The 21,103-nt window shown below is 39.3% G+C and overlaps 2 protein-coding genes across 6 annotated transcripts in view; both read left to right on the top strand.

Annotated features, from left to right (window-relative positions):
- Positions 1 to 1,136, top strand: part of LOC115834422 (multidrug resistance-associated protein 1-like) — a 68,107-nt gene extending 66,971 nt beyond the window's left edge. The window contains 1 exon segment of the mRNA XM_030809185.1: positions 1,022 to 1,136. Within this exon segment, the coding sequence (XP_030665045.1) occupies positions 1,022 to 1,088 (67 nt within the window). The 3' untranslated portion in view covers positions 1,089 to 1,136.
- A 129-nt stretch (positions 1,137 to 1,265) lies between these two features.
- Positions 1,266 to 12,718, top strand: LOC100599539 (tripartite motif-containing protein 43). Of its 5 annotated transcripts, none has more exons than XM_030809183.1 (8): positions 1,331 to 1,418; positions 2,017 to 2,112; positions 6,922 to 7,336; positions 7,954 to 8,049; positions 9,117 to 9,347; positions 10,334 to 10,356; positions 10,881 to 10,978; positions 12,087 to 12,568. In XM_030809183.1, exons 3-8 carry the CDS (start codon positions 6,926 to 6,928, stop codon positions 12,566 to 12,568), a joined length of 1,341 nt encoding a protein of 446 aa, XP_030665043.1. In that variant the 5' UTR covers positions 1,331 to 1,418; positions 2,017 to 2,112; positions 6,922 to 6,925. The 5 variants fall into 5 exon arrangements, with proteins under 5 accessions (XP_030665041.1, XP_030665042.1, XP_030665043.1 ...); XM_030809184.1 differs by having other exon boundaries at positions 1,348 to 1,418; positions 2,006 to 2,112; XM_030809181.1 differs by lacking the exon at positions 2,017 to 2,112 and having other exon boundaries at positions 1,266 to 1,418; positions 12,087 to 12,718.
- Positions 12,719 to 21,103: the final 8,385 nt, after the last annotated feature.

Below are 21,103 nucleotides of genomic sequence, written 5' to 3'. Positions count from 1 at the left end.
TAATATGTTGAATAATTTGAGGGTAATATTGTGTTTTAGAGTATACTAAATGCCTCTTTAGCATTTTTGGGTGAAATCTGATCAAATTTCACAATGTTCAATAAATAAATATTGCTTATTATTTAGAAATTATTTTGCAGTGCTGGCTTGTGATTGAGATTTTTCAAAATACTTTAAAGGAGAAAATTATGACATCAAAATGAAATAATGAGAGTAAAATCTCAGTGAAATACCATTTCCTAAACCAATCACTTTTTTTTTCTTTTGTACTAAATCAATCTTTCCTAAACCAATCACAATGAGCATTAAGAATGGTTTTCAGAGTATTCAGGACACATTGTCTAATGGTATAAATTGGTCCTAATTTCATACTCTTAAACCTCAAGCTTTTTGGAGTAAAGTCAAAACTCAACAAAATTGAGGTTTCTTTTCTTCTTTTCTTTCTTTTCTCCTTCTTTCCTTCCTTCCTTCCTTCTTTTTCTTTCTTTTTGTGACAGGTATTGTTTTATTGCCCAGGCTGAAGAGCAGTGGCTCAATCTCAGCTGACTGCAACCTCAGGGTTCAAGCAATTCTTCTGCCCAGTCCCCTGAGTGACTGGGATTACAGGCATGTGCCACTACTCCTGGCTGATTTTTGTATTTTTAGTAGAGATGGGGTTTCCCCATATTGGCCAGGCTGGTCTCCAACCTGATCTACCAGACTTGGCATCCCAAAGTGCTGGGATTACAGGTGTAAGCCACCATATCTGGCCTCTCTGAGGTTCATTTTTCTATGCAAAAGAAAAGGGTAGGATGTAGTGCCCTGTGTTATGCATGCATCTGACAATTTTACCTACAGATCTGAGAGCTCTCTTTGTGCCTCAGGTTCTATTTTTGTCTTATGCAAAATAAAGCCTATTCTACTCTAGACGGAAGTTTATCATTGAGTCACAACCTGAGTCAAATTTTGCTTTGGTCTTTGTTTCTCCAGGGCATAAGATTAATAAGTTTGAATCATACCTTTCCTAATTCCCTTCCTTCAGGAAAATGGTCTCAGACATCACACAAGCCTTCCAGAAAGAACCCATCTGCCTCTTCTGTCTGAACTAATGTGTAGACCCCATTGCCACAGGCAGCAGCCCCAGCTTCTGTAGGCCCTGTCTCTGCCTTTCCTAGGAAGAAGCCAAAATTCCTACCTGCCGGGAACTGTCACAGCAAGAGGACTTCAAAACCAATATTCTTCTGAAGAATCTAGTGTCCATTGCCAGAAAAGCCAGTCTCTGGCAATTCCTGAGCCCTAATGAACAAATGTGTGGGATCCACAGGGAGACAAAGAAGGTATTTGAAGAGGTGGAAAAAGAGCCTGATTCATTTGCTGTGCTGGAACTCTCAGGAGCATGGGGCTCACAGACACTGTGAGGGGCAGCTAAGGAGCACTGGGTAAGTGATGGCTCTGAGAGCACTTTGAAAGCTGGAGGATGGCACAGGTAAAGAGATTAGGGGAAGATGAAGAGCATGATGATTAATCTGTTCTGTACTGGATGTCATGTGGTGCCTAGGTATCAATGATAAAATAATAAATATAATCTGAGTATACTTTCCTTCCTGGAGCTTACATTTCACTGAGGGAGTGATAAAGTTAATAATCATTGTAATAATTTGACTACTTAATGTAATGTTCAAGACACCGTAAAGAGCTCAATATCAGAAGAGTTTCTGGCTATCCAAACTACAAGTTAAAAAGTCTTTTCTATAAGAAACCTATTTACCAACACTGGAAATAATAGAATAAAACACGCTAGAATTAGCAAGGCATGGTGCAGTAGATTCCAATTCTGCTGCAAGATGCCACATTATCTGTAAATTAGGCCTGCCTATGATTTTCCTATTAAACTTGTTTCATTACATGTTGTGGTTCTACAGTCTGAGATCTTCCCAAATCTCTCTCATATCTCATCCCTTGATTTCTTTATCATTGGGAGTCTGAAACCTAAAACGATTTGCTTCTCTGATGTTCACATTCATAGTTCTTTTACAGGAGAAGATTATGAAGCAAACGAGATGTTTGTGGGCAACAATTCAAGAAAACCAAAGAAATTTAAACGAGGAAAGCAGGAAAACCAACCAGTGGATTGTAAGTATTAGGCCTTTTGCCTCAGATTTAGCCTCAGACAGACATGCTAGAAATGTATCCACTTATCGGGCCGGGTGCGGTGGCTCACGCTTGTAATTCCAGCACTTTGGGAGGCCGAGGGGGGCGGATCACGAGGTCAGGAGATGGAAACCACGGTGAAACCCCGTCTCCACTAAAAATACAAAAAAATTAGCCGGGCGTGGTGGCGGGCGCCTGTAGTCCCAGCTACTCGGAGAGGCTGAGGCAGGAGAATGGCGTGAACCCAGGAGGCAGAGCTTGCAGTGAGCCGAGATCGCGCCACTGCACTCCAGCCAGGCGACAGAGCGATACTCCGTCTCAAAAAAAAAAAAAAAAAAAAAAAAAAAAAAAAGATGAAAGAGATAAAGAAAAGAAAATGAGTCAAAGTGAATAGAAGAGGTATAAGTGGAGGAGGATGAATTCAGAGTAAATATGTCATCTAGGAAATCCAGGTCCCTGCAGTGCTAGGTGTAGCTACGGGCAGAGATGACCAGAGCTGAGTAGAGGAAGCTGCGTTCAGTTCCCCATGAGAAGTAAAACATTTAGAGAAACTTACAGAGGATGACAGAAAGATTTTACAGCAACTTAAGAGAGGCAAAAAGACAAGATGGTTCAGAAAAAAAAAAAACACCTAAGAAAAATCTATAAGGAGCTGATAAAAATGTGCCATAAACTAGATATGGAGCTGCTCCAGGAAAGAACCAATAATATGCCTAAAAAACTTTTGTAGTATTTGAAGTTCATACCCTAGAACAAGCTTGTCCTACCCATGGTCCGTGGGCCACATACGGCCAAGGACGGCTTTGAATGTGGTCCAACACAAATTCCTAACCTTTCTTGAAACATGATGAGATTTTCTTTTTTTGTCATTTAATTAAAGCTCATCAGCTATAGTTAATCTTAGTGTATTTCATGTGTGGACCAAGACAATTCTTTTTCTAATGAGGCCCAGGGAAGCCAAAAGATTGCACACCCCTGGCTTAGATGGTATTATTTATTCAACACCATAGATATGTGTGTGTGTGGGGGTATATATATATGTATATGTGTGTATACATATATATGTACCATATATATATATATAACATATACATCATATATGTATCTCCTGCTTCTAAGAGGGAGGAACTTTTCCAAATAGAAATAACATAGATGAAATATAATTCTTATCCTAACCATGAACAAGCAAGCGTTTTTGGAATTTTTGAGTGGATGTAATTTTATATTCCCCTTTATCGAGCACTGACCACAGGAAATATTCCCCTCTAATAAGCTTCTTTTGTAGCTTTTTTCTGAAAAACTGGACAAATGTAATGTGGGAGTCAGACAGCATGTGTCACTAAGCTGAGAGCAGTGACATATGCAGGTGACAACTGCATGTGCTGGCAGCATTGTCCAGCAAAGGCTTCCTGTCTCTGAGGATGGACCCTCCCTCCTCATCTGGAGCAGCTCCGCGTCAGGCATGTGGCACGACTCCCACAGCTCTCTGTACCTGTGTTTCATCCTCTCTAAATGTTGGGTCATTCTCACTTGACTGTCTTGTAATTGTTGGAAAAGCTCTTTTGCTTCTCTGTCCAGTGCCTGCAGATGCAGTTGCTTCTCCTCATCGAGAAATAGATGCATCTTTTGATATTGAGTATTGATTATCACCTCACTTAATGACACATAGTCCTGCGGAGACATTTGCTTAAAAGGATTACATCTTCTCACTCTCAACAGAAAACTTCAAATAATTATATGCTGGGTGTAATCAAGCAATTTATAAACTTTCTGCCTCACTCTTGCAAGGAGTCTTGAATATTTGTTATTTCTTTCTGTCCATCTTTTTCAATGTTCCTATTCTCTCTCCCTCTTTAAATCAAAACCTATATAAAGACTTCTAGTTTCTCTTCCTGAGACAGTTCTTCACAGTTCTTACTGAGTCAATTATTTCCTCTATTAATCTTCCTTTTAGGATTTTTCCATGTCTGATTTGCCTAAATGTTAAAAAACATTTAGCCATACACCATATTATGCAGATTGATTTTTCCTTTTACTATATTTTTACTCTATATACTATTTTATATACTATTCTATTTCTTTCCTCTTCCTCACACCCAATCTTGGTGAAATGTCTCATCTCCAGTGTCTAAAAAGGTTTATACCAACCTTCAAATTTGAACTAGAATACATATCATGCCATTTATCCAATAAACTAGAATTAATTTGATTAGCTTGTGGGGGCTTCTCTATTTGCAATTCCTATTATATCAGTTATATCAAACCCCTTCGCTACTAAAAATGCAAGAAAAAACTAGCCAGCGACAGAGGCAGACTCCTTTCAAAAAATAAATAAATAAATAAACATAAAACTTCTGTTTTGAAGAAACTTAATCATCTATGTTAACACCCACCTACGCCCTATGAAATGCAATCAATTGGAAGAAAGGGGTGTGGTCTTCAGAGATTTATAAACGGACACTTCAGGAGCCAAGCTCATTCTTCTCTAGAGCCCACAGAGTAGCTTTGCAACTGGCTTTGGGGACTTCCGAAAGCTACCAGCACTGCACTGTGAGACTCTCATCCCTGAGCTGAATTCATCTGATTCGACAGCAAGCTTCGGCGAGAACACAGATATATTTCTGAGGTAAGTACACAATTTCCAGAATAGGAGCTACTATTAGGTTACAAACCAGAACAAAATTTGGGGACTTTAATTTACCTGCAAACTTAGATTATTTTTAGATGAAATGATCTCACTTTCTGAGTTTTAAAAACGGCTCTATTTCTTTTTTAAAATTGTTTTAAACATAATCCATAGGTTTATGGATTAAACATGGGCCACCGTGTTCAGCTATTTATTTATTTGTTTATTTATTTATTTTGTGATGGAATCACACTCTATTGCCAGGCTGGAGTGCAGCAGCGCTCTTGGCTCACTGCAACCTCCGCCTTCCAGGTTCAAACGATTCTTCAGCCTCAGCCTCCAGAGTAGCTGGAAATATAGTCGCCTGCTACCATGCCCAGCTAATTTTTTTTTCTTTTTTTTTTGAGACGGAGTCTAGCTCTGTCACCCAGGCTGGAGTGCAGTGCCGCGATCTCGGCTCACTGCAAGCTCCGCCCCCCGAGTTCACGCCATTCTCCTGCCTCAGCCTCTCCGAGTAGCTGGGACTACAGGCGCCCGCCACAAAGCCCGGCTAATTTTTTGTATTTTTAATAGAGACGGGTTTCACCGTGGTCTCGATCTCCTGATCGTGATCTGCCCGCCTCGGCCTCCCAAAGTGCTGGGATTACAAGCGTGAGCCACCGCACCCGGCTGCCCAGCTAATTTTTGTATTTTTTTTTTAGTAGAGACGGGGTTTCATTATGTTGGCCAGGATGGTCTCCATCTCTTGATCTTGTGATCCATTCACCTCGACCTCTGAAAGTGCTGGGATTACAGGCGTGAGCCACCGCACCCGGCCTTTTTTTTTTTTTAATTTATATATGTATTTTTAGAGACAGGATGATCTAGACATTTTGCCTTGTCTCCAGTCTAGAGCTCCTGAGGTCAAAAATCCTGCCTGACTTGGCCTCCCAAAATGCTGGGATTACAGGCTTAAGTCACCCTGCCTGGCCTAGGTTTTTATTTTTGTTTTAGCAAAACATACATTTGAAATGCTGACTTATTGTCTAGTGCCTAGTTTTCTTTGTTTTTTTTTTTTTGGAGACAGAGTCTTGCTCTGTCGCCCAGGCTGGAGTGCAGTGGCGCCATCTCAGCTCACTGCAAGCTCCATCTCCCGGGTTCACACAATTCTCCCACCTCAGCCTCCCCAGTAGCTGGGACTACAGGCACCCACCACCACGCGGGGCTAATTTTTTCTATTTTTTAGTAGATATGGGGTTTCACCATGTTAGCCTGGATGGTCTCGATCTCCTGACCTCGTGATCTGCCCGCCTCGGCCACCTCGGCCTCCCAAAGTGCTCGGATTACTGGCGTGAGCCACCGCGCCCGGCCTCTAGTGCCTATTATTATTGCACGATACTCACTATTTTTCTGACTGTGTGAAAGAGTAGTGATAATGCTTCCATTATCATTATTTTTTGTAAATTTAATTATCTGTCTTTTAAGGATGTTGTAATATTAACCAGTATATCCCCAAATTAACAGGCTGTTCAGGAACAGTAAACATGCCAGAAAGTTTTTGTTGATTAAATTAACATAGCAGCCTAGAAAAACAATGATTCTTAGCTTTACCTTGAAGAGGTACCTTACCTTGATTTGACTGTTTTACCTTGGAGAGCAAAGGCTAGCTTTTTCTGATTTGGGTCAAAGTATGAGTTCTGCTCTAACATTTTCAAGCAATGTCCTTCTGGAGAAGTCATTATGGATGGTTGTTATAGTTAAATAAAATAATGAGAGTAGAAGAGCTTAGTTAGCCTTCCTTCTCTAAACCAATCACTGGCAATTAAGAGTGTTACTGATTTTCAGATCGTTCAAGACTCACCTCTTGAGTTTACAGGTTGATAAAACCCTTGAAGCCCAAGCAATTTGGTGGATACTAACATTTCAAAAAATCCAACATTCTTCCATGCAAGAAAGTAGAGTTTGGAAAGCTGGTCATGTGTTGATTGGAGAACAGTCACTTTTTCTAGAGGTTGATGTCTCCTTGTGCCTTAGTTTTCTATTTTTCCTATTTCTGTCATCGCAAATTAAAGCCTGTATTTCTCTAGAAAGAAAGGATATTATGCGATCACAATCTGATTCAAACTTTGCTTGGATCTTGTCTCTCCAGGGTAGAAGATTAAATTCTTGTGGCTTTCTTTCCTTAGGAAAATGGACTCAGACTTCTCACATGCCTTCCAGAACGAACTCGCCTGTGTCATCTGTTTGAACTACCTGGTAGACCCTGTCACCATCTGCTGTGGGCACAGCTTCTGTAGGCCCTGTCTCTGCCTTTCCTGGGAGGAAGCCCAAAGTCCTGCCAACTGCCCTGCATGCAGGGAACCATCACAGAAAAAGGACTTCAAAACCAATATTCTTCTGAAGAATTTAGTGACCATTGCCAGAAAAGCCAGTCTCTGGCAATTCCTGAGCTCTGAGAAACAAATATGTGGGACCCATAGGCAAAGAAAGAAGATGTTCTGTGACATGGACAAGAGTCTCCTCTGCCTGCTGTGCTCCAACTCTCAGGAGCACGGGGCTCACAAACACTATCTCATTGAAGAGGCAGCTGAGGAACGCCGGGTAAGAGATAGCTCTGTGATCACCTGAAAGCTGGAGGGTGGCAGAGTTAAAGAGATTAGAAGGACGATGAGAATCACGGTGATTACTCCATTCTTTACTGAGTGCCAGGTGCTGTTCTAGGCACCAACGATGAAATTTTGAATAAAATGTGCAACTCTACCTTCCTTCATGGAGCTTGCACCCAAACAGAGACTGATTAAGTAAATGTCATTATTATTGACTCTACAGTTCAATGCTAATGACATTGAAAAGCTACCAAAACTACCAGTGCAAAGAAAAGTATTTTGGAAATATATTTAATATTACTGGACAAATGAGTATGGGAATAGCACACTACAAAATCAGGAGCTAGCATAGTGGGTTCTGAAGCAGGATGTTTCCCTGAACTAATTTACCTGGGTTACAGGAAATCTTCACTCTTCAGTTCCCTAAACTGTTCTACATTCTGAAACCTCAAACTGAAAAATATCAGTTAAGGATGAGCAATGAAAAATTTTGTTCTTTTTTCCTCTCACTAATGTATTTATATACTATATCCCTTGCCTGCATATACCACTCAGATTGTGGAATCTTTGGTATTTGACTTTCTCTTGTTCAACCTTGTAATTCTTTTGCAGGAGAAACTCTTAAAGCAAATGAGGATTTTATGGAAAAAGATTCAAGAAAATCGGAGAAATCTACATGAGGAGAGAAGAACAGCCTTCTTCTGGAGGGTAAGTATGAGACCGTGAGTCCTCACGACCACCTTGAGACAGGCATGCTGACAACATTTATATTAGCAACTTGAGTTGAAATTTTCATATGCCAGTTTTTGTCATGTGTTTATTCACAGGCTGGAAAACAACCAGACTGTTCAATATAACGATTGTTCAGGTTTTCTGTAAATGCTTTTCAGATAAGTAAAAAATAATGTAAATTCTGAAGGGCAAGTATGTGCTTAAAATTAATAAGTATTTCCAGCAGTTTTCTGTATAAAATGAATTATGAAATACTGATTGAACAGTATATAATTGAGAAATAAAGGCATTTATTGGTGAATATGATATTGTCCAGGGGGAAGAAATCGGGTGGGAACAGTAATTTAAGAAATGTGCCTGTGCTGGTGAAATCTGGTAGCAAAGGACCCACATGATGCCAGTCCAAGTAGGAGAAAATGTAACATGATGAAAAGCTGAGGAGAAGGGATAAAAAATGACTGGGGGAGTGAGAGGATAAATATGTCATTATTGAGAGGAGAAACACAATGGAATGGGGATTAATGTTCTTAGAATGGCAGTGCAATACAGAGTTTATGGATTTGACAGAAGAAAGATAGGAGACAGAAAAGAGGTAGTCGGTTTGAGAGATGGGGGTTAAATTTTTTACTAAGATCCTTTTTGTGTGATGGCTTCTGATCCTGATTATAATATGCTAAAAACATTTCTACTAAGAGTGATTGTTCAGGCAATGAAGTTCAGAGATTTGAAACAACAACCTAATTGAGTAACAAAGATTATGTGTATTCATGACAATTTAACGATCAATCATAAATTTTAGTTGTTTTCTAATGGTATTTCCAATTTGAGAGGACATATATTTAAACATTTAAATCTAAAGGGCTTTTTTGCAGGTGTTTGGGAATTGATGAATTACATAAATTTTGAAGGAAGGTCTTGCTTAACTCACCATCCTGTTTGTAAAGGATGGAAAATAAAAGAAGGAATGAGGAAGATGAATTTGTGGGTTCTGTGACGTGGAAGTAGGCCTGGGTATATAACCTACAAAATTCATATCCCCACAGGGCGACGTGGATTTACGGGCACAGATGATCAGGAATGAGTATAGGAAGCTGCATCCAGTTCTCCACAAGGAAGAAAAACAACATTTAGAGAGACTGAACAAGGAATACCAAGATATTTTTCAGCAACTCCAGAGAAGTTGGGTCAAAATGGATCAAAAGAGTAAACACTTGAAAGAAATGTATCAGGAACTACTGGAAATGTGTCATAAACCAGATGTGGAACTGCTCCAGGTAAGAACGGAGGATGCCCCTTGAGACACTTTGTGTTAGCTGACCTTTACATCTTTGCCTTCCATTGGGTACCAAAGTCATTATTTCCTCATCTCCTGCATTGATGGTGAGAGTCATTCCCACCAGTTATAAACTATAACTCCTACCCTAATCATGGAAAGAAAGCTTTATGGAATTGTACAACTAGATTTCCATACAACATTTTCTACCACAAGCTTCCTCCTCCAGCACATTTCATTAAAACTCTGGAAGAAAAAATTTCATGTGAAAATTCTATTTTTAACTCCAATGGATAATACATAGAAATTATGGAAAAACTAACATTTCCTTCTTCCTCCTTTTGGGAAGTCCTAGGTTTGAAATGCCCTTGATTTGAGCCACATTACACTTTGGGGACCAGCCCTGAAAAAGACCACATTGTAGACAGCTGCAGAAATGTGCAGTCACTACTCACACCTTTCTCTCTCACTCAAATTTAGGGTCCTGAATTTATCAGAAATTCATACTGTCAATAGGTCTTACCGGTATAATTGTTAGAGATGAGAATACATTTTAAAAGGGTTGCAGTGATAGTATGTGGTAATTCTAGAGTTTTCAAAACCTAAAGACCAGATAGGGAGAATAATAACTTTTTTGTGTGTTTATTTTGAGACAGAGTCTTCTTCTGTCACCCAGACTGAAGTCCAGTAGCCCAATCTCAGCTCACTGTAACTTCTGCCTCTTTGGTTCAAGCAATTCTCCTGCCTCAGCCTCCCTAGTAGCTGGGACTAAAGGCATGCACCACCACACCCCACTATTTTTGTGTGTGTGTATTTTTAGTAGAGATGGGGATTTGCCATGTTGTCCAGGCTAGTCTGGAACTCCTGACCTCAGGTGATCCACCCACCTTGGCCTCCCAAAGCGCTGGGATTACAGGTGTGAACCACCTCACCCAACAAGAATAACAACTTTCTAAAGAAGTCATTTTTTTTTCTCTCTCTCTACAGGATTTGGGAGACATCGTGGCAAGGTATGTTTTTGGCCATCAGTGCAAACTGGAGCACAAGGCATGCTATGAAAAACATCAAGCTGTTTCCGACAAAGTGAAAACATAATTTACTAACACCGTAATGTGTCAGTGTGATTGTGTGTGTATGTGTAGTCATGTGTTTGTGTGGTATGATGAATGTTACCTATGCCTTTTATCAGACATTAATCTTTTCTTAATTTCCCAAGTGACTCCGGGGTTTGTGTTTTGAAGAGTGCAATACAGAGATTGCTAGAATACAGTTGCCTCTTTTTGTGATTCAGAATCATAATTAGAGATAAACTATTTGGTGGCAGATAGGGAGAGAGGCATTTATCTTCCAGTGGCAGTAGGTTGGAAATGGAGTGAATAGTTAGAAAGATTCCCTAAGAGCCACAAACCCATCCTAGCATTGTGGAGGTACATTACAGTATCAGAAGTGGGTTTGAATGAAGCATTTTCTGTTGGAATCTGTTTCTTAAACACAGACATCAGAAACTTAACCAACTCAACCTACTTGCTTGCAGGAGTGAGTCTGCGCTGCTGCACATGCCCCAGCCTGTGAATCCAGAGCTCACTGCAGGGCCCATCACTGGACTGGTGTACAGGTTCAACCGCTTCCGAGGTGAGTGTCGCCCTCTTGGTGGGATCAACATGCAATGCCTTCAATTATGGTTTTCTATGGGCAGCTTTCCTAGTGTAATGATCGTTCATCTAGAAGAAGAGAATAGCCTGTGAATAGGTATTTATATTTATAGTTTCACTATCATCAAACAGACAAAACTAAATAAAAGCTGGTGAAATGTAATAGGAATCAGCCATATAACAAATTTCTTAGAAAAATGAAACATGCAGAAGGGCTCTTTTGGACTTTAGGAACCGTTCTCTGATACAATCTCATGTATACAATTGTTACATGAAGTATACAGAACTGAATTCAGGACATTTCAATTTCAAATTCAGTGCAGTTAATGACTGATTTGAGTGACAGTGTTTTTAAAGATACATTTCAGGTGAAGTTTCATAGCATTTGTAATTTTAATCATGTTTTTAATCAACTAAAGCATGCATGAGTAACTTATATAACAATGCAAAAACTGAGAATCTGTGAACAGTAGGAACATGATTTGGTGGTTGATGAGGTCTTAGATAGAACTCCAGGATAGATCATGACAAATCCAGCAGAATAAAAGAAGTCTGTGCCTGAATCTGGCATGAAAGTCAGATAATTCTTGCAAGGAATCTGCACTTTTCAGAAGGCAGATTCAGATTTTCTCTTTAAGTATGAATTTGCTAGCTTAAGTGGCAGATCATAATATTTCTGGAAAGTGATAACTTTTTTATTTGGGACTGAGAAAGGTTCCCCACCTCATCTCCTGGCCAAAGCCTCCTGCTCTGCCCTGACAGAGAAGAGACAATGAAGGTTAATTTTATTGCTATGGACTTGGCTGCAGTGCAGGAGCTTCCAGCTTTTCAGTTGTTATGAAAGGTCGCTAACTAGACATAGACATGACCTTCCTCCCCTTCATACTTTTTGAGTTTATAGAAATTGTGATCATCGTAGTTTAGCCATTTACTTGTGCAGATACCCTAACACCCTTTGATTCCAACATTTTTCCAGACAGAAGTTTCTTTCTAATCTTGACCTGTGTTCTCTAGTGAGAATCTCTTTCTTATCTGAACATAAGAATTTATAAACTGCTTTTCACTGGAACATTCTCTTTTTTCTACAGTGGAAACTTCCTTCCATTGTGAAGTAACCAGTCACAATATCAGGCTCTTTGAGGACGTGAGAAGTTGGATGTTCAGAGGTGGATCTTTGAATTCTGACAGATCTGACTATTTTGCTGCATGGGGATCCAGGGTCTTCTCCTTTGGGAAACACTACTGGGAGCTGGATGTGGACAACTCTTGTGACTGGGCTCTGGGAGTCTGTAACGACTCCTGGATAACGAGGAATAGCACAATGGTTGAATCTGAGGACATACTTCTTCTTTTGTGTATGAAGGTGGATAATCATTTCCGTCTCTTGACCAACTCCCCAGTGTTTCCTCTCTATGTAGAGAAACCTCTGGGCCGGGTTGGTGTGTTTCTTGATTTTGAAAGTGGAAGTGTGAGTTTTTTGGATGTCGCCAAGAGTTCCCTCATATGGAGTTATCCGGCTGGCTCCTTAAATTTTCCTGTCAGGCCTTTCTTTTACACTGTCCACAGATGATCAGGATTAAGAAAACTCACTGTTTGGGAACTCCATATACAAGGGAGCCCGTCACTGTTGATACAAAGAAATCATACTGTTCAGGCTTTTTTCTACTTTAGTGTCACTTCATTTTATTGCTATTAAATAGAAAATTTGTCAAATGCAAAACTTTTTGTACATTTTCTTACAATTAAAATAATCTCTTAAGAGATTATTTTAATTGTAAGAAAATACGTATTGTGATTTTCAAGTGTTTGTGAATTTATTGGATGGAATTCTAGAAATATGTGGGTGTGTGATTCCAACTTAATGATCTCATTCAGGAACAAATTTTGCACACCATGGACAGACGGAGTTTTGTACAATGCACTTGTAAGTGTGAGGGTTCCCTCCTATTAATACAGTAAATTCTACACCTCATCAATTTGGGGGGAAAAATTTATTTTACACAGAAGTTTTCACTGAATCTTTGGGCTAGAACAGGAATTTTAACAGTCCTGCATCCTATGGCAACAAAATACATTCTGAGAAATGCATTATTAGGAGATTTTATCATTGTGTGAACATCAGAACACACTACAAAAACCTAGATAGTATATCCATCTACAGACATAGGCTAATGGTACAGCCTATTGCTTTTCTGAGAATTCGCTAGCAATGCCTGAGCAAGAACCAAAAGGGTTTAACCCACATTGAATTCTGTAGCTGTTTAATAAAGCAAACAGCATCACCCAGGGAATAATAGACAGATGTGCAGACTGTCTGCTTTGAAATATGTTTATATTTCCAATTCACACAGACTGAATTCTCATTGATAACCTAGAGACCAGACATAACCATCACCTCATGTTACATTGGAAGCATATTAGTGTCGGGTAAAAAAAAAAACAAAATAAACAAATTAACTAAATTAAACCAAAACAATAAACAAAACAAACAAAACCCAGTTCTGATGAAAACCCAGTTTATAGTGAGTCTGTTGAGTCTGTCTACCCACCAAATGGTCATTTTCATGATCACCGATTAAATAACGGAAACATTCTACTTCCAGTCCAGCAGATGATCCTGGCTGATGTCTGAGGTTCCTTGCTGGGGGCTGTTACCTAGAATACATTCAAACAGCCTCTCCAGGTAGCCGCTTGGGCTTTCTCACAGCATGGTAGATAATTTTCCACACTGAAGATTCCCACAGAGTCAGGAGAATTGTATACTACCATTATTCTACAGAGTAAAACATCAGCTGTAGTCCCAACCCTACACAAAGTAAAGGGACTAGAACACACACACAGCAGTAGCAGTCTTGAAGTTACATCATAGAAAAACAATGTGGGATGGAATATATATTTTAGCACTCTTTTAGAGAGAGTGGGAGAGGAATATAACCTACTACACCTACTCTTCCTAAGAAGTGGACATTGAGGATCTATATCCAGAGACTGGGGGTCCTGTAAAACATGAGATCCAAGGAGCCCCTTACAGAAACACCATTCAAGTTCCAGATTCCTGTAAAAGGGCAATTGACAATTGACCAGGTAAATATTCTTTTGGAAATTTTCTTCAAGATTTGGTATCAACTGGACAATCATTATGAACACAACACAGCAAAATCACTGAGGAAGATGCACATGACACTGGAGTAGAGGGGGGAAAGGGGTGGTCCATCTCCTTCAAGATGACCAGGGGCAGAAACAGTAATTCTAGGTCAGTGAGATAAAAAAGGTCAGGGCATCCTTGTCAGGAACCCCCTTCTGATGTCTATACATGGCTGCAAACTATTCATGTAGGCCTTCTGAATGCCTTGTACTTCCCAAGATTTCTTGATGTTAAGAGCCACTGACTGGGGTTCATAGTACATAGAATACCTTCAGCATAGAGGGTGACAAAGTCTTTCCCTCAAAAGCCAGAAGTCCAGAAACCTGTAGCCAAGTCATCCACTGGACCTTACCAGTAAGTGTGGGCTGAAGAGAGAGACACTGGCTTTAACCTCAGATAAAAGCTGTTCCATTCTCACTGCCTTGTAGCCTCTCATACTCAGAAGGGAAGGTGAGGCTAGGTCCTGTGACTATTCATTCTTCCAGACTGTGAAAGTTTTTAATGCTGACTCAGAGAAATGTCCTCTTTTACTAAAATATAATGTCTATTAACATTCTGCTGCAAAAGAGCTAGGCCCTGTCTTGTCACAGTCCTCTCAACCTGTGCCTATATGTTCCACTCCTCTGGCCCTTACTGAACCATAATGCCTGCCAGAATCACTCTGAAATTCTTCTGCCCCTCTGTCAGTCTTCTGGCCCAGTTCTCAGAACACAGGTCCCTGTCTATCCACTTTCCAGTGATCTGTCCATGCCCTTCAAATACACAACATAAGAGAAGTTGATCATTAAAATATCCCAGAATGGGAAATAGGGGTTGCCTGTTTTGTCTGAGACCAGCAATGCAGATGCAGGATTCTAAGGGAGGAGGAGAAAGCAAAAGTTGATGCTCTTGAAACTGCTCAGTCACATCCTTGTGACATCTAAAAGGGTGAAAGGTATTCAGGGTTAAATAATGGGAACAGAAGGAGGACAGTCAAGTTCAGGCGTATATGGAGAAAGAGAGCTTCTATCATGCCTGACACCAAGTGAAACTCTTTCTTTAATGGAATGCACCCATAAATGTGTCAGAAAAATAACCCTTGGTGAGGAAAAGCAAAGTTGTAGAGAACAAGGGGTAAAGAAGATAACAAGCAACATTTCCTGCATATTTCAAAATAATTCTTCAGTGCTTACATTTCCTGGAATTGCCATGAGGCTAAAGTGTATTATCACCCACTATGAAAAAGTCAGCTGAGAGTAATATGGTATCATGGTTAAGAGCAATGTCTTGAAGCTAAATTGCCTGGGTTTGATTCCCAAACTCACTGCTCATAAGCCTCATTCCCAGAACAAAGTGCCTTTCTCAAAGCCTTATGTGTGGGTGTGGGGTGTATGGGTGTGTTAGGCATATTTTTGTATAATATAGTATTCGTATATTCACAGTAATTGTGTGTGTGTGTGTGTGTGTGTGTATGTGCTGGGATTATAGGTGTCAGTCAATGCGTCTGGCTTACTCTCACTTTTAATTATTGTCTTAAAAGCATGCATGATTCAATTTGTCTTTCAATTCACGAATATATCTAATGGTTTAGAGATTTATTTTTTAACTGAACTGTCATGTTTTGCTGATAATGCAATTATGATATCTTTATTTCTTTTTTTTTTTTTTTTTTTGAGACGGAGTCTTGCTCTGTCACCCAGGCTGGAGTGCAGTGGCCCAATCTCGGCTCACTGCAAGCTCCGCCTCCCGGGTTCACTCCATTCTCCTGCCTCAGCCTCTCCGAGTAGCTGGGACTACAGGCGCCCGCCACCACGCCCGGCTAATTTTTTGTATTTTTTAGTAGAGACGGGGTTTCACCGTGGTCTTGATCTCCTGACCTCGTGATGTGCCCGCCTCGGCCACCCAAAGTGCTGGGATTACAAGCGTGAGCCACCGTGCCCGGCCTGGTATCTTTATTTCTATTCAACCGTCACATTATTTACTTCTTTTTCTTGTCTAGTTGCACTGAAAAGGACGTGGAGCAAGGTGTCGAACACAAGTGATGATAACAGGATTTATATTTCATTCCCATTCCTGGGTAGAAGCTTTCAAATTCTCCATTAAATATGGTACGGGCCCTAAGTTATTACATTCTTATTAGAGAAAGTTCACGGCTATTTAAGTGTTTTTAATAGTGCTTTCAAAATCATAAATGACCATTTCATTGTATCAAATATTTTCTTCCCCTTTTTATAGGAACCATGATATGTATTTCATCCTGTTCATGTGGTGATTACTTATTTCATTTTCCGATGTTGCATTAGTCAACCTTTCTAGAATAAGCTCCACTTGGAGATGATATGAGTTTATCTCTCACAAGATTTGATTAGCTAGCTAACTTTTTTGAATTGTTGCACCTATATTTATTTTACAGTCTGTACTGCAATTTGCATTTCTTGTAACACACTTATCAGGATCGAATATCAAAATTATATGTTGGAGCTTGGCACAGCAGCTAGAGCCTGTCATCACAGCCCTTTGGGAGGCCAAGACAGGAGGATCACTGGAGCCTAGAAGTTTTGGGCTTCAGTGAGCTATGATCTTGCCATTGCACTTCAGCTTGGGCAACAGAGAGAGAAGCTGTTTACAAAAAGTAAAAGAAAAACACAACAGAAAAGCAAAGTTACGAGTTGGGAAGTATTACTGCTTTTTTCTGTTCTCTAGAAGGGTTTGTCTAAAAGTGTGTGTTTTTTTCTTAAATGTTGTGAATATTTTACTGAAAAAGGTCACCGGTTTTTTTGTTGGGAGAAATTTTGTTTTTTAAATAATAGGGTAAATTTTTAGAATCTAAATCATATCTTAGATTTGTCTATGGTTTCTTCTGTTGATTTTTGTCAGATATGTTTTTCAGAGAAATTTCTCATTTCATCTAAATCATCAAGTGTATGAGCATAAAAGTCATCTTAAAATCTTCTTATTAACATATTAATTTGTGGACAACCTAAGTGTTTGCATATTTATTTTTTATTTGAACTCCTCGTCTCCATTTTTTAATTGAGTCTCACTAAGAATTTATCAATTTAATTTATCTATTTAAAGAGCCTACTTTTTGTGGGTGTGGTGGCTCACACATGTAATCCCAGCACTTTGGGAGGCCGAGGTGAGTGGATTATTTGAGGTTAGGAGTTTGAGACCAGCCCAGCCAACATGGTGAAACCCCAGCTCTACTAAAAATACAAAAATTAGCCAAGCGAGATGGCGCGTGCTTGTAATCCCAGCTATTCGGATGGCTAAGGAAGGAGAATCACTTGAACCTGTGTGGCAGAGGTTGCAGGGAGCCGAGATCGCACCACTGCACTCCAGCCTGGGTGACAGAGTGAGACTCTGTCTCAAACACAAAAAAGGGGTAAAGACTTTTGACTTCATTGATTTTATCTACTGTATGCTTTTTAATCAATATACTACAATTTTTTTATTTTTTTTAGATTTTGGAATGAATTTACTTTTGTTTATCTGGTTCTTTGGGATAGACCTTTATTTGTAAATAACAGATGAATATAATGCTACACATTTTCTTCTTAACATTGTTTTAGTTAAATCTCAGAAGTTTTGTTTCTATATATCTTGAATATTTTCCCATGAAAAATATATTCATTGCTTTTCTTTAATTCATGCATTTGCAGAGAAACTGTAAAGGAAAGAGAAGAAAATACTTTTTAAAACTTTATTTTAAGTATAGCAATACATGCGCAGGTTTGTTACATGGGTAATCTTGTGTCATCAGGGTTTGTTGTATAGATTATTTTATCAACCAGGTCTCAAGCCTAGCACCCATTAGTTATTTTTCCTGATCCTCTCCCTCTTCTAACCCCCCACCTTCCTATAGGCCCCAGCGTGTGTTGTTCCCCTCTATGTGTCCATATGTTCTCCTCATTTAGCTCCCACTTGTAAGTGAGAACATGCACTATTTGGTTTTCTGTTCCTATGTTAGTTTGCTAAAGATAATAGCCTCCAGCTCCTTCCCTGTCCCTGCAAAAGATGTGATCTAGTAATTTTTTATGGCTGCACAGTGGGAATACATTTTCTAGTTACATTATAAAACAATAAAACACAACTGAAATTAATTTTAATAAAAATTTTTAACCAAATATATCCAATATGTTTCGACATGATTAACATTACAAATATCAGTAAGATATTTTATATTGTTACTTTTTTGTTTGTTTTGAGACAGGGTCTTCCTCTGTCACCCAGGCTGGCATGCAGAGATAGGCATTCCAGCTAACTGCAGCCTCAACATCCTGTGCTCCAGCAATCCTCCCACCTCAGCCTCCCCAGTAGCGGGGACTATAGGTTCTTGCCATGACACCCGGGTACAATTCTGTTTTTTGTAATGATGAGGTTTCACAATGTTGACCAGGCTTGTCTCAAACTTCTTGAAGCATGAAATCGTCCCACTGCAGCCTCCCAATGGGCTGGTATTACAGGCATGATCCACTGCACTCTGCTTTCTTACCTTTCGTACTAAATTTTTGAAATTATGCACTAGAAGATCTGAAGTAAAAGAAGTGTTAAAAAAGATGAGGCCCCCAAATTGCAAGATCATGCTGTATCCAGAATTGGTGGGCTCTCAGTCTCACTGACTTCAAGAACGAAGCCACGGACCCTGGCGGTGAGTGTTACAGTTCTTAAAGGACCTTCTGTTTTGACAACTTCTATTATAATTATTATCACCTGGGACATTCCTAAAATTCAGAAATAAAATTAAGGTAAGACACTGGGAACCTTGCCAGTTATATCAGAAACCTAAGATTCCTTCTCACCTCCTGAAGAGGTTATTGATCCATTTGCCTTGTCACATTTTGGGGGGCAGAAGTAAAATTCTTCATAGAAATAAAATTAAAAACTGATGTGGAAACATAGCATGTGTGTAGTTCAAACCAGAGAAGTGATATGAAATTTTAAGGAAGAGTATACAAAATGAGAAGAGATCATAGTCTATGATGAAATTCTGGGAAAGCCATAGCATAAAGGTCACATCAAGGAATATGAGCCCAGGAAAGAACTAAGATGTGTTAACCATATAGTTAAAAAAAGGAAATTACATGTTGGGAGGCTGAGGCGGGCAGATAACTTGAGGTCAGGGGTTCGAGACAAGCCTAGCCAACATAGTGAAACCCTGTCTCTACCAAAATTATGAAAATTAGCCAGACATGGTGGTGGGCATCTGTAATCTCAACTACTTGAGACGCGGAGGCTGGAGACTTGCTTGAACCCAGAAGGTGCGGGCTGCGGTGAGCTGAGATTATGCCACTGCACTTCACCCTGGGTGACAGAGTAAGACTCTGTCTCAAACGAAAAGAAAAGAAAGGAAAATTATTTGTGGCAAAATAAAGCAAATGCATAATAGTAGCATACATAGAGTTCTTGTCTTGTGTTCTCAATTAAGCCAGCATAATTTAATTTATCATTTCAACTAACTATAGCTGATGATGCTGCAGAGAGGAATGTCTACCCGGGTGTCCTCCTGTGAGCTTTCCTTTGACTCATTGCTAGTAACCAAAAATTCAAGACTATGTAAAATAAAGTTACTGTTATTAGACAATAAAAATTCTACTGCCTTCAAATCAGAAAATGTTATTTCTGTTCTCAGTTCAACTCCTGGTGTGTGTGTGTGTGTGATTTTGGCTAGATTTTCTCATATCTCTTTGGGTTTTCTCACTGTATATTTGAAGATATGAAAGGACAATATTTTTGCAAATTTGGCTAAATGATCAAATTGGCTTCTATCTGTGATTCAAAAATCAGGAAATATCTCATCCAAAAATAGAGAGTTTCTGTCCTGGGTATGGGACAAGAGCCAGTTTTTGTAAGGTTTCTTGAACAGGAACAAAGAAACAATACAACAAGCGAAATGGTTAACATCAGGTTACTCTTCTTGCACAGACGAAAGAATAGAGGACTTCCCTATCATGCTGGCTAAAAGCTGGCCTGTTTTGGCATTTGGCTATTATGCATCTGTCCTGATTTTTTACTAAGTCAGGTAAACAATGTAGTTAAAAATTCAGGGATGCAGAACTTTAGCATGAATAGCTGCATTTTTATTTGGTCTGTTTGGGGCATAGTCCAAATAAATGGCATTTTTAAAAATTTTAATTAACAGAATGTTTTTACATTTATCTCACATTTCTATAGTATTTTAGGATTTAATTTTCTATCCTTGATATTCATCTGAGGTTGCCTTAAAATGGCTGAGGACAGTCACCTAATACATATTGGAATTTTATACTTCTAACCTTTCTAACTTTTAGGAACACACATGACCTTGTTTTATAGGGGGAGCTTAAATTCATTATTTTATTACTTGAAAATTTCAGAAAGAAAATATCTTTCTGAATTTTCTGGGAGATAGGCAGGATAATCTGGGAGATAGGCAGAAAATCTAGACACAACTGAGAGAACAGGGCAATATAATCACAACGTGGAAAAGAGATCAGTGGCAATTTTTTCTTTTAATACAATCTTGGAAACAGATCATTTATTCATTCACACATTCTTTAATCCCAGCCACTTGGAATTCCCTTGTGAGTCTCTTCCCTCACCTGTAGTTTATTTCCAAACATATTTGGGAAACATGCACAGAGAACACTACATTACCCTAATCCTATTAATAAAACAATCACTTTAATAGGAAGGAAGAAGCCTATAAGAATCAAAAAGGACGATCCAGACAAATTTCTGTGATTTTTTTGTAGCATCGTGCATGGAGGATCCACATGGTTTCCACAGAGCTGGAGTCATTCAGGGAAGCTTCTTATATGGAGAGTGGTCCAGAAGAATTCTACCAAAGATTTACGAAGTGTTTTTCTGCAATTCACGTCTTCATAAGTATAAAGGGTAAAGATTCTCAGAATACAGTTCATGGATATCTGATTCTTAACAGGTAAGACAGATACTGTCCAATAGCATTTCCAACAGGATAATATTGAGTAGTGTATCCTT

Source organism: Nomascus leucogenys, unplaced genomic scaffold (genome assembly GCF_006542625.1).
Source record: "Nomascus leucogenys isolate Asia unplaced genomic scaffold, Asia_NLE_v1 Super-Scaffold_637, whole genome shotgun sequence".
In the NCBI taxonomy this organism is placed as follows: Eukaryota; Metazoa; Chordata; class Mammalia; order Primates; family Hylobatidae; genus Nomascus; species Nomascus leucogenys.
The sequence above is the reverse complement of the archived record's forward strand: the minus strand, read 5'-3'. Positions and strand labels throughout refer to the sequence as shown.

What these genes read in the sequence shown, in the direction of transcription:
- LOC100599539 (XM_030809181.1), top strand. Translation starts at nt 1,279, where the DNA reads ATGAACAAATGTGTGGGATCCACAGGGAGACAAAGAAGGTATTTGAAG. An exon ending in AGGCAGCTGAGGAACGCCGG is followed by an intron (nt 7,337 to 7,953) that starts GTAAGAGATAGC and finishes ATTCTTTTGCAG; the next exon opens with GAGAAACTCTTAAAGCAAAT. An exon ending in GAACAGCCTTCTTCTGGAGG is followed by an intron (nt 8,050 to 9,116) that starts GTAAGTATGAGA and finishes ATATCCCCACAG; the next exon opens with GGCGACGTGGATTTACGGGC.